Source organism: Bradysia coprophila, unplaced genomic scaffold, assembly GCF_014529535.1.
Source record: "Bradysia coprophila strain Holo2 unplaced genomic scaffold, BU_Bcop_v1 contig_476, whole genome shotgun sequence".
NCBI lineage: Eukaryota > Metazoa > Arthropoda > Insecta > Diptera > Sciaridae > Bradysia > Bradysia coprophila.
In genome coordinates, this window is record NW_023503727.1 from 2,961,911 (window position 1) to 2,980,946 (window position 19,036).

A 19,036-nucleotide genomic window follows, 5' to 3' on the forward strand; every position below is an offset into this window, starting at 1 on the left:
GTCGATCATAGATGGCGCTTATCCTACAGTCTGTTGTATATTGTGAATTGTGTCATTGACATTATGTCAATATGGCGTGATTGTTGCGAAGAAATCGAATATTGGATTTCTTTGAAATTTGCGACTTTGTTACGGTCGTACAGCCATTAGATAACTAATAGCGAGTGCTTAATCACCAAGTGATTAGAATAAAACCAGGCAAGCATTTTTGCACCGGGAGTCGAACCCGAGACCTCTTGGGTATGAGTCCTATGCTCTACGGATTGAGCTACCTGGACCTGTTTTGACATGATCCGAATTTAATCAATTTCACCCTCATCTGAATTAACCTGAAACCTGAAGATAATCATCAGGCTCGACCTGTCAGGACAGGTTTTCAGGTAACCTGTCAGGTTTAAATAAAACAGGTTCAAGTCAGATCGGGTTTGTCTTTATGATATTACCTGACGTGAACTGAATTTTGACATAGAGTCATTTTTTGTCTCGTTCGTTTGACATATAACTAGGTAGGTAAAGGGAAAAGTCAAGGCTTTGATGATTTTGTTCATCCGGAAGAAAGCCGAGGTCAATAATCACACGTAAACATGACTTTTCCTCTTTCATGCGAGGAATGTAATGGATTTTACTTGTCAATGTAGATAATTTTCATTTTACGGTACTTGTCAACGTAACCTCACTTAATTTTTCGTCAAGTAGTCCTTAACCTCAATCAATTGACGTTAACTGCGTTCAATTTACTGATTTTTATATGAAAATCGTTCGTTCAATTCATTCGATATTTTTCGATATGTTTGACAGGTGGGATCGTGTCTGACGTTTACAAGGTCATGAAAATGATCGGTTGTGTAGAGTTAATGAAATTAGTAAATTAGTTCATGAATAAAATGAGCGATTTTCGACCCGCAAGCATGTAAATCCACATCACTGTTTTGCACACGTAAAAAATCCCACTTTCGTATCTAAGCTGTTCTTCTTGTTTTCTGTGATTTCTCTCATTTTCCACTTGAAATAGCATACGAACCACATCCAGCACATATTCGTTGATTTGAAAGCTTAACATAGGTGGGGTGAGTTGCATCACGACTCTTTTCGAGAGCGGTTTTTTTCTGCAATAATATTATTGTACGAGCTTTGTGTGCAATTAAAGAGCTTTTCTTGCTTTTAATATGGATATTCTTCGTGTTACTAAAGAGTGTGCAATGCAAATTTGTGCACATGCATATTCGCGTCGCGATATAGAACTTAATGACGGGCTAATGTAATAACTTCACTGATTTTGTCTTTGTCATCGGAAAACTCTGATGAACCTGAGATTGAATGAAAATTTGCACAGTGGAAAGTGTTGAGAGAATTTGGCTTCTATACTACTCCTGCAGCTGCTAAAACAAATATAAACACCGAGCGTGCACATTCCTCTTAAAAATTATCCCTCGATTTTCTTTTCGGAAACACAAATGACCATGGCATTCCTTTTCAATGTTGTCGTATAACATGCAACCAATTGAAAGAATCACGATTTGTGTCGCACAAATTTAAGAGAACTTTCGGCATACACAATACGATGTCGAATTGTGTAAGTGATGAGGGACACTTCGATTCCGAATGGTAGATATGTGTGTGTTGTGTATACTTAATTGATAACTGAACGACTCGTTCACCCTCCTCAATTTATAAATCTATGCAAAGTGATTTAACTTCACACTAAAAATCAATTCGAGAAACTCCTAAATAAGTAACAAAACCATTGCCCATAAGAGTTTTGCGGTTTAGGATTTTGGTAATGTCTGGTTTAGACGAGGTGATTCATTGCCGCAAATGGATTTAATTTGATTGGTTTAAACTCTTACGTATGATGGGAGGTTATGTGTAGATGGAATGCTTAACGATTTTCGTGTGCGAGGATATATGTTTTGTGTGTATGGGCATAGATATAGATATCCTTTCTGCTTATGCAGTTTCTCTGTGATATATTTTCGAAAATTTTGTATAACTGGCCATTTGTATTATGTATTACACACGGACAGATAAAATATGTATTGCGATACGTTGCACACATGTACGTATGCATCTATAGATAGATGATATGAGCGTACAACGAATGTTGTTAGAATTTATTTTGAATGTGAGAGGTGGCGTTCGGACACGGAATGGGTGAGAATTATGTAGGTTAAATTCATTTTGGCACATAGTCGTATGTTGGACAATTGTGTAAAACTGGAAATATAATTTTAAATTGGAGCGGAATTTGCGGTTGAACGAAATGGATTAAATTATACATAGGTGTGGCGAGGAGAACTTTGTGAATAAAGTCGTGGTTAATAGAATTTACATCGTGTAACAATTCAAAACGATGTGGTCGATGTGGTAAATGATATTTAGAACACACAAAAAAAAACGTCTAATGACTATATTGTGAAAGGCAGCAGTTCATTAACAACCATTTTACATCTGGACAAATTGCCTAACACTTTCATTAACTTAAATCGTTTGAAACTGATGGAATGCGACCAAAAAAACCCTTCACCCATTTTAATGTTACCATTAGTGGACACAAGGACGAACTGAACACTTAGTTATCTATCGAAGGGCGTATCGAATCTTGCAAATTTTAAGGACCGCGATAGCCTATGTGCGGAAAACGTAGATCATCGAAAACTGTGTCCGGGCATGTGGTTGATGAATCCGATGGAGCCATGGAAGAAGTCCCCCCGGGCGGCTTTAAGTTTCCGATGGTCATAATTCGGAAAGTTGAGAGTATTTTTGAAACAAATCTACCGAAGAAACCTATGGTCCAAAAGGTGCCATTGCCAAGATTGCCTAACATCGAAAATGTGACCTTTTGGTTTTTGACTTATATTTCCTGAGAGACAAATGATTTTTTTTAGCCTGTGGTATGAGGTGGTAGAGGAGGTCGAGCACTTCCAGTACACTAGGCTGAAATAACAAATATTTTGTGAAAGAGTTCAGCTACTGTCATGGAATATTATGCATACTTACTGGCCAAGGTGTCCTCGACTCACCAGTACCGGTTGCAGTGTCTGCACTTGCTTCGTGGGCGACGTGGCCACTCTTAAAAATTCTATTCACAAATGTTATAAAAGTGATTTCAAGAGTATATCCGATCGGGACATGCCTAGTGTACTGGTAGTGCTCGACCTCGTCTACCATCTCATACCACAGGCTAAACAAAATCATTTGTCTCTCAGGAAATATAAGTCAAAAACCAAAAGGTCACATTTTCGATGTTAGGCAATCTTGGCAGTGACACCTTTTGGACCATCGGTTTCTTCGGTAGTTTTGTAGAGTTTTCAAAGCTCTACATTCCGCTAGAACATTGTTTTCAAAAATACTATCAACTTTCCGAATTATGACCTTCGGAAACTTAAAGTCGCCCGGGGGGACTTCTTCCATGGCTCCATTGGATCCATCAACCACATGCCCGGACACAGTTTTCGATGATTTACGTTTTCCGCACACAGGCTATCGCGGTCCTTAAAATTTGCAAAATTCGATACGCCCTAATGATTACTAACGGTAGACCAAAAGTGTTGCATTGTTGCATTTTTGTTGTATTTCAGTACAAAATTTTTTGAAATTGTTGTATTAAAACAACACGTCTCCTAAGGGTTAAAACAATGGCGCAACAATTCCAATCAGTATATCAAAGCTTCGACTTTAACAGTAACTTCGAAAGGTGATCTCGAAGTTGCCGTCGCAGTATTTTCCCGGACGGATTCTTCGGGATCTCGTCCACAAAAATCACACCACCTCTAAGTTTCTTTGCTGGAGACGCATCCTTGTCTGCGAAATCTATTACTTCCTTTTCGGTTAAACTGTTGTCCAATTTAACGACAAATGCTACGGGCACTTCGCCAACCTTTTCGTCCGGCTTCCCGATCACTCCACAATCCTTGATTTTTGGATGAGTGAGGAGAGTGGCCTCAAGTTCTAAGTACGGACAACTGATAAATGAATTTTAATCTCAACTTAAAAATCCATGTTTGACAAACCTGCTGGTGGCACCTGAAATCCATTCCACTTAATCAACTCTTTAATTCTATCAACTACATAGAACTGAAGGTCTTCATCGTAATATCCAATATCGCCAGTGTGAAGCCAGCCTTCTTCATCAATAAGTGCACTAGTTGCTTGTTTATCACCAATGTAACCCGCCATCACACGACTTCCTTTAAAGCATAGCTCACCGGGCTTATTAGGACCCAGAGAATGGCCAGTTTCATCGATTACTTTAGCATAAACCCCCAAGTTCAGTTCACCCACACTTCCCGGTTTTTTTACGTTCTTTTGCGATAGAACAGCACTTGTGAGCTCGGACATTCCATACGTATTCTTAATGACGACATTTGGATTGCGCAGACGATTCATGACAGCTTCTTCAGTTTCTTTTGAAAGTGGTGCCGCCCCACTGTAAATGATTGTGACGCTGCTCAAATCATATTTGTCGACATTGTCACTTTTCGACAGAAAAACCATCAAAGGTGGAACCAGACACAATGTTGTACAACGATACTTTTCGATGCAGCTGAGAAATGTTTGCTCCTCAAATTTGGGCAACAAAATGATCGTTCCGGTTACGGTTGTCATCACTGAAATCAACACCTCACAGCCATAAACATGGAAGAGTGGCAAAAGACCTAGAAGGACTTCGTGTTCTACTCCGCCTGATATCAGTAATTGTCGGTTTCGGATGGCGACGATGAAATTTTGTTGGCTAAGCTGAACACCTTTCTTGAAAGGAAGACAAATGATCAGACTCAGTAGGTTAAAATTGTGACTTATTTTACCGGCAATCCAGTCGTTCCGCTACTGCATAAAATTAAACAAATCGACTTCGACTTGTCTATGGCCTGTGGACTAAAATTTACTTTGAGCAAACGATTCGGATCGGTGAACTCTCTCCAAACAGTCAAACCTTGCCACGACTGAGATGGTTCGTTATCGATAAGAATCAACCTCTTCACATAACTCAAGGACCTAGCAACTCTATGAACGCTGTCGATGGTAGCGTTACTGGCAAAAATGAACTTGGGCTTCGACAGGTTGAACGCATGATTTAACTCCTTCTCACTGTATGTAGCGTTGATTGGCGCACAAGTACAATTCAGAAAGATCGATGCAAACAAAATGTACGGAAATTCGAATCTATTCTCGCTAACAACTGACACAACATCTCCAGGTTTGATACCTGCGGCTAACAGTGCTTTGGCAACTACAAAACTCCTCGTAACTAATTGATTCGCGGTCAGTTTTTCGCCAGTTAAGCCATTAATTATCATGACCCGATTTCCAGCATCCGTTAATCTTTTTATCATTAGATGACCAAGCGATTGTTCATCGTCAAACACATTCGAATCTGACCTGTGGACAATATTGTCCTCAAATTCTAATGGAAACGAAGTCATTAAATTGACTTTCTTTTGTAATTTTATAAGAAAAAGAGCGGAAAGTCTTGATTGATTTCAACGAGACTTTTCAATTGCTAATGTTTGACTGATAAAGCGGTCGTAGTCGTTTCATAACGTTTCTCGTTGGCATAAACAATATCTTCAGTAGATAAGTATTATCAGCCGCAGTAAAAGTTGTTTTTTTGCAGCATCATCGTTTTGTTTTATTACATCAATAGCAGAGTGCAGAGCGAGAGCTTGGTGTTCGTATCTTACGCTAATAAAACATCTAGCGATAACGTATGCTAGCGGTAGTAAATGCGCGCCTAATTTGACTTGTGTGTATCTATTTTCCTAGAACTCAGCTAAGTCACTCATTCGACTAGTAGCTCCACTTTGTCCTGCAATGCTATGTGATTATCTGCAGATATATATATTTAAATTCGTTAACTGAAGGAAGATGCACAATCCACTCATTTAAATACAGCACATTTGTGCCACAAGATGGTTTCGAAGAGCTGGCGAAAACTTAACTCAAGATAAGTTTCTACTTTTCATCGTTTTATTCGTTCCACATAACACTAGCGTTTGTCTTTCCATTTATTCCATTCCACACCTACGAGTGAGTGCAATGACTCTCTTTCCGTTTCTCCTTCTGAAAACATTGATGTGGAATGAATAAACTGCAGAACGAGAAGCACATAATAACTTTAGTTTGCGTTAAGTTGATTGCAACATAGACATTAAATCTACTACCTCTTATGTTTAAAGTATCGTCAAGTGGTTGACAAGAGATTTGTTACTTTAATGCCCGTCATTGGGAAATGACAGGACAGTTTCCCGAAAATGTATGGAAAATTTTATCACAAAAATTCACCGAAAAGATTCAAAGAAACTCACCTCTTATGCTTTCCATTGTATTCGTGCACCGTCTCTTTATGTCCCCAAGGCAGATTTAAACACTAAAACACTTTTTACTCGATGCAAAACCAAAATTTTGTTTTTTGTTTTGTCGCGACAAAAACACAGAAAATATTTCGACACAACTGTGACACTCCGCTATTATAAGGACTAGAATGAATGTGTGAATGCTGTGAATGTGTGAATGCTGTGTTCACTTCGGCGGTAAAATATTTTCATTCAAAAAAGTGTCCGACACTTCAACGATGGTAGACATTTATTAAAATTGTAACCTGTCCCACTTCTTTAGTAAGCTAACAAGACTTCGCTGAGTCTAATTATGCCACCTCTTCGAACAAAAATATCGGCTGAGGTCGAATAATTCTCCGCTGAGCTTTAACAAACCTCTGCTGAGCTCTAATAATTCTCCGCTGAGCTTTGACAAACCTCTAATGAGTTCTAATAATTCTCCGCTAGGCTTCAGTAAGAGTCCGTCAGACCTTAGCACGTTGTAGTAAGGCAATGAAGCTAAGCGAACACTCAATAAGCATCAGCGGATACCTAATAATTCTTGCTATGATTTAATAAGACTCCACTTAGCTTTGGCAGATCTCCGCTGAGTGTCCGATTCGCTCCATTAAACCTTCCTGCAACTTGCTTAGGCCTAACGGACACTTCCTGAAGCCTAGCGGAGAATTATTAGAATTCAGCGGAGAATTATTCGACCTCAGCCGATATTTTTATTCAAAGAGGTGGCATAATTAGACTTCCCGAAAACTTCTTAGCTTACTAAAGAGAAACGAACATTTATTTACGCTCAGCGCAGTCTTACGAGAGGCTAAATTTTTAATAAATGCTCTCCCATCGTTGAGAGAATGTCCGCTGAGCTCTCGTAAAGCTTTAAAAAATGGTCGATGAGCATTATTAAATGTATACGCTACCCTTTGCCAACCGTTTGATGATTGTTTTTAAATGTCCGACACTTTTTTGAATGAAAATATTTTACCGCCGAAGTGAACACAGCAAACATTCATTCTAGTACTTATAGTAGCGGAGTGTCACAGTTGTGTCGAAATATTTTCTGTGTTTTTGTCGCGACAAAACAAAGAAAAACTTTTTGTTTTTGCACCGAGTAAAAAGTGTTCAAATATGCCTTGGCGACCTAAAGAGACTATGCCCGAATACAATGGAAAGCATAAGAGGTGAGTTTCTTTGAATTTTTTCGGTGAATTTTTGTGATAAAATTTTACATACATTTTCGGGAGACTGTACTGTCATTTCCCAATGACGGGCCTTAACAATAAATTGTATCATTTGTTTGCTATAGAAGGGAACAGTAGTCAGTGCTCTATCTCAGCTCGAAGAACATTTTGCATGCACTTTGTTAACAAAGAATGTTCAATTGCGAACATTTCTTTGGGTTGCGTGTTTCGATCAATTGGTTCCCTTTACATTCGAGTTCGATTATCTGCTCATTAGGGTGGTCCAAAAAACACTTTGTTGGATTTCTTAGTCTTAGGCTCGCAATAATTTTAATTTTCTTCTTCTGAAATGGCATAGCATTGCCATCGGGAGTCAAACACTAAGGAAAATGCATTTTTTGCCCGACATCACGATGAATGGGGCATAATCACCAACCCCTGTCCAATAGTCAGTATGATATCATTTGGAAGCTCTTGGCTTTGGTTGATTGCAATTAATTTGATACAGAACCGTCGCTCAGGGTTTGTTCAAATTTCACGGACGACACCAAATTTTCGAAGAAAATATCTCATTTGTCTAATTTTTTCTTAGAAGTATTAATCGGAAAAAGCTCATTGTCAGACCATGTTTTGACTATGAGTCGAACTTTAGTGGCAATGTAAATGTTGAAATTCAAATAATGTAAGTCACCTGTTGCTAGTCCCGGTAGACGTATCATCAGAACGCTCGACTCCATAGTCAAAGCATGGTCTGACAATCTTACTTAGGTTCGAATTAGGCAGTGCCTATGTTCGCAAAAATATTTTCACAAATCTTCTCAAATTTTCACGATTTTCTCAAATTTTCCAGAATTTTCGCAAAAAGTGTTTTTGTGAAAATTTAAGAAAATCGTGAAAATTTGAGAAAATTTGTGAAATTATTTTCGCGAATGTAGGCACTGCCAAAAGGTGTTTTTTATTTCAATTTCTAGTTCTAATTTTTGTATAAATTAAAATTGTTAAAGTCTTTTACTGACCGATAACTGACAAATTTTCACATTTCTCTTTCCTCAATCTGCTCTGACTCAATAAGCGGACTTTCTTCAAATTTTTTTGTGTCCATCTTCGTTTCTCATCAAGTGCTTTCAGAATCGCCAATAAAGTGAGCTCCCAAAAATGTTCATACAAACTGGGACCACCCTACTGCTGTTCAACAACAACTAAGGTATTTCCAATAACGAATTGATCGAAACAAGCAACACAACGTTTTCTTGAATCACTAGTTAAAGTGGAAAATCCATATGCAAGCGACTGCAACAACCCAATTAATTATCAAGAGGCTTCCACCTTAAGCCACAATATAACCTCACTGTTATCTCGACAAAAATAGACAAACAATTCACTTAGACTGATTTTCTATTAAAATACAACTCGCATTCCTGTATATCCTTTCCTTACAATGTATTTTATGACCGAATCGAATTGCTTTGTTTTTGCGGTCGTTTTCCTTTGGCTCTTGTACGTGTTGAAGTGTATTTCATCCATTGTAAAGACCACCTTCAATCCCCTGTAAATTATCATCCTATTTGCTAAAATTCATACCGAAAATTATTAGACTATTACGAAGCTCACATTGTACTAATGTTCCATAGCGACGACGACTATACGACGACGACGACGTGTAAGCAATTGGAATCCGTAAAATGAGAAAAAGAAACTTTCTAAAAAGCAGCACACATATGGTATAAGTGGATGCACCATCAAATTTGTCTCAAGTGTTTCTGGTGAATGTGTATACGATTCCTTTTCATAGCATAGCACACACATAGGATATAATATAATACACACACTCTGTACAACAGAAATACATTGCTCCTGGGTACTTTAGCGCTGAATATTACAAATTGCAACAACATTTCTGGATTCAGGTTTGAATGGATTATGAAAAGAAAATTCAACATTGCATGTTTTCGCATAAAAATTGAGGCCTACAAACTAAAAATGAGAAAAGAAAAAAAAAACGACGACGACGACGACAGATATATCGTATACCATCGAGTCGCCCTTAACCATCCATATTTTTGCAGTTTATTTCCATATGATGAGAAGAAGTCTATTCATTTGCATTTGCATTAAAATTTTCTTTTTTTTTCATTTTCTTTTTTTAAGATGAAAATGTGCTGTTAAAGGAAGTGAACAAAAAAAAACTATGTATTCATTAGCTGTAACGTAGCGCATACGTGAAAACATTTTTATTCATAGGAAAATTGTTGAGTTTGAAGTGTTTTTGTTGGAAGCATATATACCTTGACTAGTGGATGAGAAATAAAAAAGGGAAGATGCAGCCAAAGCTTTTTTTTTTCTAATTATAAAAGTTGAGTTTTTCTTAACAGTGAAATTGTATACATCACAGAAACTATACGTATACGTAAACGGGGGATGTAGAGCGGCAATATTTTAAATAAATTATTCATTCACTTTACACTTTTTCGCACATCTTTACATGTTATTCAGACCATTCGTGTCAATTTCAGAGTTCGTAGTCAGTAAATTGTAAGACTGTGAATAATTTAAAACTTTTCGTTGTGCATACCTTCCAGCCAGAAACATGTATTCATCGGAGTGAGCGGAAAAGAGACGGAAAATTCGAATCAATCGCATTAATCAATCCGATGGACAGACGACTTTTTTCCTGATGAAATAATTCTTGTCTACGCCAAAAGAGAGGAAAAATATGAACATCGACCGAAAATAAAGTTAATTTTTTGTCCATTGAAAAGGTTTTTTTTTCTCCCCGATCCCAATTTTTATAAAGTCCAATATCCTTTTATCCCAGTAAATGGAGCCGCTTTTTCAACTTTCAATTTCAATTTCCTTAAAATCTTATTCAAAGAAATATTTTTCGGAAAAAGTATCGAAAATTTTTCGGGATTATCTATGTCTATACCGAATCCGATGCGCCCAATGTCAGAGAAGAACCAAAATATAGCCATATGAGAAAAAGGAGCAAAAGTTTTCTTTGCTGCACTTATGCACATTCGATTGAAGTATAAAAGACGCTCTAGACTTAAAGATAATACTCTCAATATTCCCGGAAAAGTTTTCTATCTTCCCGTTTCTTCTTTTTTTTTACTGGTAATAGATGATACGGCGTATAAAAATACAACAATTCACCATAAACAAAAGACTTTTTCCGAAAAGCTTTTTTATATTTACATGCCAGAAAAATATCTGTACAGCCAAAAGCTTATGGGAAATATTGATTCACTCCATTTTCGTATATCGTATGCTTAAAGGGTAGAGAGACGAGAAAAAAAAATGTCTTTGGGAAAGAGGGAAGAAAAGTTTAAAGCGATTGGTTTTATGTGTATAGTACTTCCTCTTTTCGGACTATTTGATCACCGTTAGATTATATCAAAGACAACATTTATTTTCGGTATATGTGCATTATCTGCTCCGTACTATATGAGCATAAAATAAAATTGGATATTTTTCCAGAAAATTTAAACTTTATGCGAGATAAATGCACGAAAATTCATTTTATTCTTTAGAGTGAATGGAAATAAAATAACGGGAAAATAATCATATTTTGACTCTGTTGTTCTGAAATATAGTCAGGACATCATCGGTGCCGAAATTTTATCGATTTTATTAAATCTGCTTGTAATCTTCTTACGACGACAACAATTAAATCATGTATGTGAAAACCTGTGAAGTAAAACTTAAAGGGTAAATGTGACACAAGTCCTTTATCTTACTTACAAAATAACTGATATCGCTGAGGGTGGCGCATTGTGCGTCGTACGCAAAAGTTTTATCAACAAAAAATTGACTCAAAAAATGTGTGAAAGAAAATTTTACAACAAGAAATTTGCGTCACAAGTGGCAGATGATTCGGTTTTATTTCGTTTAAATTCTTTCAGTACATTTTTCAACCATTTTCCTAACAATACGTTCATCAACAGTTTTTTGACTGATATCACCACTTTTGTAAGTATGTCATTTCGACAACATCAAAAAACCTTATGTAAATTAAAAAGTGCTAGAGAAATCAGTCTGAATCCCAAAATCTAGAAACCAATCTTGGTACACCTCACTTATATTGAAAATAACCCAAATCCATCGAAAAATCCGATGGAAGTTAGGAATTCCCAGAGGGATCATCTGTCATCCCAAAATTTAGGAACCAACCTTGGAACACTTCACTCATGTCGAAAATAACCCAAATCCATCAAAAAATCTGATGGAAGTTAGGAAGTGCCAGAGGAATCATATGTCATCCCAAAAATTAGGAACCAACTTTGGAACACCTCACTAATGTCGAAAATAACCTAAATCCATCGAAAAATCCGATGGAAGTTAGGAAGTGCCAGAGGAATCACCTGTCATCCCAAAATTTAGGAACCGACCTAGTGGAAGTTAATACTTAATGATCCTAACAATTCCCAACAAGAAATACATACCAAAACAACACACACCATTCACCACAGGAAAATCTATAGAAACGTTTAGGAGTTGCTGGATCCACTTTTCCATAGGAACTAACTAACTAACGTAGGCAATTTGAGTTATCTGAAAATTCGAGATTTTCCTTATTTTCATACAAACATCAATATTTCGAAGTTCAATATCTTGGCCAATTTCGAAGCTGCAGTAACGCGTGATTGCTCGTTGAACTCGAATGGATTCATAGATTCCAGATATCCTAGTTTGGGGGTCGTTGGAGTTAAGAGGGAGAAGTCAAAAAATTGCTGTAAATATGCTCCGCCGTCCTCAAAAAAAATTTGGTAAAACATTTTTGGTAGTGAACTTGCGTCATGATTCAACATCACACTCTGGGAAATACTTTAACAAACGAAGTAACAGATTAAACAACTACAGCGTGGTTCTAAAGAACTAAATCAATAGTGAGATTATATAAAAACCGTCCTGTACCGTTGTTGCATGACTAAAAACCAAGAAAGTAATTGTGGCCTCCCATGCATTGTACATCTCATGGATTTACTTCTAAGAAAAAATCCTGCAAATTGATTAGGAAATAGTAAGGTCATGTCTAAATTTGACTGACATCAGCTCTAATAATATGTTTTACGAATCAACCAGTGTACAATGGCTAACGGGGTAAATTGAAACAAAGCTAATGGGGATTGTATCACAAACCGAAGGCGTAATCAAATAGCGTCCCACGCCTTCTGCTCAGTACATCACTTCAAATACTCAAAATGATCATTTTGGACAGAGGTGCATAAACTACTGAACAAAGCAACAAAACAAAATTTGGGGCAATGAGGTAGCGTCATATTTTCTTCAGATAAATATCACGATACCACATTGCCTTATCTCCCTTGAGCCTTATCTCCGCATTGAGCAAAGCGTATTGCCACTGAGGAGTACGACTACTCATTTCTCATGAAATGTAGCTACTGTTGTAGTCATGAATGTTTCAACAATTATTAGAGTTGGAAGCACCAGAAAAGGCGTGAGGTAATCTGGCACACCATACAAATTGATTATGTGCCAGATTCGCCTCCTAGGAGGCGAATCTGGCACAGTCATGACTGTTCGTTACATGTAGTAAAAGGACGCATACTATGATCGTGTGTGCCAGATTCCCCGATGCCCCAGAAAATCCTTCAGAAAACAGAAGTAAACTGATTCAGGGATTACATCGTCATATAACTTTCGTTTTTCGTATAAAATCAACAAAAACGAATCTTAAGTTAGAAACAAGTTCTGTGGCCTTCCACTTTCCATATCACGTATCAAACTGCAGCCTAAACTTTCGGAGTAAGCCCACAAAAAAAAAATCAATCGCCAAATATTTCTACTTCAATCAAGACACTAAAGTCAACATAATAACCGACCGAATAGAATATTAACATTCTATAAATACAATCTCGAAATAATCAATTTGAACAACCCCTCTCGGTCTCATAACCACCACATATATTCAGTTAAATTTTACTTACAGACAAGTAGACAATAATTTCGGAATTAAAATTGAAATTCCAATGTGCTAATTTTCAATCCTCTCCATATAGAAAACCTTATAACAAAATATATTTTCTACTGAAGTGGAACTCTCCTCTTCAACTTAGCACACATCTTATACATGTATATTATACTATCCACATATACATAATATGCTATATAAACATAAATAATAAAATAATTTTGTGTATTATATTAAATTTTCAATTTTGTGGAGAAGCTTGTTGCGAATATAAGAACCGTTTCTGGCATAAATTACGCACATAAAGTTCTCAGATGAAAGCAGCCAAGTGTAAAGTATTTTCGTTATTTAATCTTTCGTTTATGAAGTTAATTGCTTTTAAAAGGAGAATCAAAATTAACGAACTAATTAAAAAAAAAAGTGGTGTGCGATAGAAGAAAAAATTAGTTTCGTTTTTAGGACCGTATATGGATGTGGATCTGAATATTATCACATTATATTGTACCCGAAGTTTGGGATTAAAAAATTGTGTAGATGTGCTACACTCACAGACTATCCGCAACGTTTGCTCATTTTGTTATTAATTGAGCTATTATTTCCAGATTATTCGCTTTAAATGTCGTACCTATCAGGGGTGTTTTTGGTTGAAAACAATTTGCAACTTATTTCATTGTTGCTGTACGTTTTGTAATGTATTCTACTTTGATTTTGTTCAACGAAACTTTTGCCATCCGGCATGAGAGACTGACATAATCAGTAGATCTGTTCTCTTCTTTAATATAATTTTCAGTGTTACCATTACTGGAAAATGCAAAAGATTAGTGAATAATTAAATACACAAAAGGGACGTGTCCCATTAGAGCAAATTATAAGAAAAATGAAAATTTAATAATTTTTGCCTCCTTGTTAAATACGAGATGTAAGTAGAATGTGTTTGGAATTATTGATTAGTGTATGTGTGCCGACAACGGTAAAAAACGCAACTTTCATTTTTCTCATAATTCGCTAGTGCGACACATTCCCTCCTTACATTTAGTTATTCAAATAAAATCGTTTTTTGTACGACTCAATCGCAAATGTTGTCGAAGGAAATTTCTCCGTTAAGGCCTGTTATTGGGAAATGACAGGACAGTTTCCCGAAAATGTATGGAAAATTTTATCTAAAAAATTTACCGAAAAAATTCAAAGAAATTCAATTCAATTCCATTGAATCGAGCATAGTTTCTTTAGATCGCCAAGGCATATTTGAACATTAAACACTCTTTACTGGATGCAAAAGCAAAAAGTTTTTTTTTTGTTTTGTCGCGACAAAAACACAGAAAATATTTCGACACAACTGTGACACTCCGCTACTATAAGTACTAGAATGAATGTTTGCTGTGTTCACTTCGGCGGTAAAATATTTTCATTCAAAAAAGTGTCCGACACTTCAACGATGGTAGACATTTATTAAAATTGTAACCTCTCCCACTTCTTTAGTAAGCTAACAAGACTTCGCTGAGTCTAATTATGCGGAGAATTATTAGAGCTCAGCGGAGGTTTGTTAAAGCTCAGCGGAGAATTATTCGACCTCAGCCGATATTTTTATTCAAAGAGGTGGCATAATTAGACTTCGCGAAGTCTTCTTAGCTTACTAAAGAGGAAGGAACATTTATTTACGCTCAGCGCAGTCTTACGAGAGGCTAAATTTTTAATAAATGCTCTCTCCCATCGTTGAAAGAATGTTCACTGAGCTCTCGTAAAGCTTTAAAAAATGGTCGATGAGCATTATTAAATGTATACGCTACCCTTTGTCAACTGTTTCATGATTTTTATAATATGTCCGACATTTTTTTTAATGAAGATATTTTACCGCCGAAGTGAACACAGCAAACATTTATTCTAGTACTTATAGTAGCGGAGTGTCACAGTTGTGTCGAAATATTTTCTGTGTTTTGTCGCGACAAAACCAAAAAAAAACTTTTTGTTTTTGCATCGAGTAAAAAGTGTTTTAGTGTTCAAATATGCCTTGGCGACCTAAAGAGACTATGCCCGAATACAATGGAAAGCATAAGAGGTGAGTTTCTTTGAATTTTTTCGGTGAATTTTTGTGATAAAATTTTCCATACATTTTCGGGAAACTGTCCTGTCATTTCCCAATGACGGGCCTTAAATACGAGATGTAAGTAGAATGTGTTTGGAATTATTGATTAGTGTATGTGTGCCGACAACGGTAAAAAACACAACTTTCATTTTTCTCATAATTCGCTAGTGCGACACATCCCCTCCTTGCATTTAGTTGTTTGAATAAAATCGTTTTTTGTACGACGCAATCGCAAATGTTATCGAAGGAAATTTCTACGTTAAATATATTGAAATGACAAATTGTGGATAATCGCTCAGGGAACATGACTAAGCCTAGTAGTTTGTGTTATTGTAGTTTGTATATTTCAAATTGCCCTTGTTACTCTCAACTTTTCATATCATGGAGCAAAATCGCTTCTCAATTTACATTTTTAGCTTGAAATCGAAGTTGTCATGCAAAAAGACTATGTACTACGGTCATTAGCACAGCCATTTTTGTTCCAGTTCCAAACAAAACGCAATCGAAACATTCTTTGCACCAATTCAAGTCGAAACAATCGATGCCACTTAATCACATCAGAATCATTCAAGAACAAATGACCATTCTCTTTGTGAGCATCAAATCGTTAATTAAATGAAAGCGAACAGTTTAACTTATTATTGTCCCTTGTTAACATTGATAAAAAGGAAAAAGCCCAAATCTTAAATAAGGGTTAAAACTAAACACATTATACTTAATCCGGTATCAACGGATGTATAATGTACGAACGTAAAATGTTGCTCAGTGTGATACCTTTTCCAAGTTACAAACATTCATTCAAACGAAATTAAACCAATCCTTCACTTATAACAATGCATTTGTTTGGACACATCTAAAAAACAGCCTCAAACCCTCCCCCCTCAATTGCCATTATCATACCTTTTCTGAAAACTTAGATCACATTAATAAAACGATTCGGTTGTGTTGTACTGAAAATGTTCCGTACAAGAGATGGACGACCCGAAAAAGGGTATTTAACACACTTAAAGAAATTAAATGCCATTATTTATAAATAATGTCAAGTGGGAAGATAGGGTTTCACATTTTACGAAAAAGATCTGGCATCAAACATTTACATACATTCTACTACCGTCCACATGCAATTGGAGGCATAATTGCACTGAGGTAATAATTGAAACCCGTAAGAATTGCCAAGACAACACTTACAATTTCATTATCAGTTAGAGATGGTGAAGTAGAATCGTTTACTGTAGCAACCGTAGCTCTACCGGAAGGAAAATTTCATTTTGCACTAGGAACAATTTTTTGGTTGATAGTTGTTCTGCAGTACTCAATATCAAAATAAATCTTTGAGAAATGATAAATGTGTGGCCGTAGAACGTTTAAATAATCTATTACTTCTTTTGTTTAAAGTATTGCTACAAGACACTCACAAAATCTATTACTTCATTAGTTTTAACATAAATTTCACTATGAGACAGATGAGACTGATTGTCGTCGATAAGAGATCAGATATTACGTATCTCTTCATGTTATAACTGTAGGGAGATTCTTCTAAAGATGCAGAAGTAAATCTGTTTGTTAATATTGTTACAGCAAAGGGCTTTTTAAAATGTTATAAATGTTATGTTACAACCTTGAACTAATGCACGCAGTCCTTTTATCGTACGTGCGCTCCTCATATACACAATTTGAATGATAAAACGTTGATCCCCGATCTCGAAGGGTACAAACACTAGTCTAAAAAAAAGCCAACAACAAACCATAAATTGTTCATGGGACGATAATTCATTATAAAGTCAACATATTGTCCTTTAAAGAAAAATTAAACAGAACACAAAACATCAAAATTGAAATGGGTAGAATGTTTTAAGGGGTTGAAAGTTAAATGCGTCTACACTGTGCGAATGTGATTCATATATTCATTTTTATTGACTTAAAATGTCGTTGCATCTATGTGGTTTTATGCGAAAAACCCACAAAGTCATTTGTTTGTTTCACATACTCCTCCGCTGAAAATGGTTCATCAGTTTGGTTGCAATTTTTGGAGCATTTGGTATAGTGTTTTTTCCATCAGATAGTTAGGGTTGTTTGTTCAAGTCACCCGAAGTACCGAGGATTGATTGATTGGCATTCTGTAATTCTACTCTCTATCAATTGATGTATAAATCATGGTGATTTCTGATTTCTTGGATTTCTTGATTATTTTGGGTATAGAGATATATTGTTGATGTGTAGCTAATACATGACTCTGTGTATGCGAAGTAAATTTACTTAATTTATTTGATATTTGTATGAAGACTTTGTTTGTTATCTTTACGAGGAATCGTAATGTATTAAATCCTGGCGCCCAGATTTTCGTTCGTTCGGAAATAAATGGCAGACTATCAAACCCAGACACAATTTGTTGGTGAGTCAAATATAATTCCGAATATTCTTAAATGTCATCTCAAAACGAAAAAAAAAAATTTCTTTATCATTCCTCTAGCGATGAGGTCCATTCGAGGGTCCATTTTTTAAACGGAATATCGGAGCTACAGTCATAGGAAAAATGTAATTTGTGTGACAGTGATTGTACAAAATTATTGTAAATTTATATCCACTGTCGGTGTTCGGTGAACATTAAAACCGTAGTGTGTAGATGTGTTGAAGTGAAAACATCCAATTACTGAATAAATAATGTTTCTAATTACGTTAACTAAAATTAGGTTGGAATGGATTGTCAGAGACTGACGAAGATAATGTTCGTTGAATTTTCAATTATTTAGTTTTTCCGTGTCTATCTAATTTAAATTACCTGTGACAGACCTCCCACAGGCCCAAAATACCTAAATTTTTAGATATGAACGTGTACACAACGGACTTTGCAAATGGCACAGTTTTAACCATTTTAGTGTAGTTGATAAGGACCATTTATACCGGAACGTTTACACTCGTATAAAAGCTGGGCTACCTCTCTAAAAGTTAACTTTTCTCATTGTAAAGTAGGTAAAATTATCAGTAGGTTCCTTAATGATAATTTTACCTGCATTGCAATGAGAAAAATAAACTTTTAGAGAGGTAGCCCAGCTTTTATACGAGTGTAAACGTTCTCGTATAAATGGGTCCTTATCAACTGCACTATTTAGAAACGACCAAACGACAAGCTTATGCCGCTCGAAATCTTTTACTTCAATTGTTTGAACTAAGAAAAATCTATTTCTTCATTTGTTTAACCAATCATTTTACAATAAAAGACCATTTCAGTCGTTCGTCATTTATTTTTATTGTCGAAAAAAAAAAAGTCGATGCTGTCAATAACAGATTTTTTAGATTATAGTTGAAACAATGCAACTTCTCGAGAAGTCACGATCCATTACATTTTAACTTGGTGCAGACTAGTTCTCGTTTAATTTCATTTTATTTGTGATTCGCTAGATATTTTCAGATGAGGCGACATAACTACACGGTCAATATCGTGAACGATATTATCGTTTTTTAGACGATAGTATCGTTTTTTAGACGATACTATCGTCTAAAAAACGATATTATC

The 19,036-nt window shown here is 36.0% G+C and overlaps 1 protein-coding gene across 1 annotated transcript; it reads right to left on the minus strand.

The window, feature by feature from the left end:
* Positions 1–3,539: 3,539 nt before the first annotated feature.
* LOC119082729 (4-coumarate--CoA ligase 1-like) lies at positions 3,540–5,310 on the minus strand. The gene is made up of 3 exons (XM_037192316.1): positions 4,806–5,310; positions 4,011–4,749; positions 3,540–3,948 (listed from the first exon to the last, which is right to left on the minus strand). Exons 1-3 carry the CDS (start codon positions 5,295–5,297, stop codon positions 3,662–3,664), a joined length of 1,518 nt encoding a protein of 505 aa, XP_037048211.1. The 5' UTR covers positions 5,298–5,310; the 3' UTR covers positions 3,540–3,661.
* Between the last annotated feature and the right edge of the window lie 13,726 nt (positions 5,311–19,036).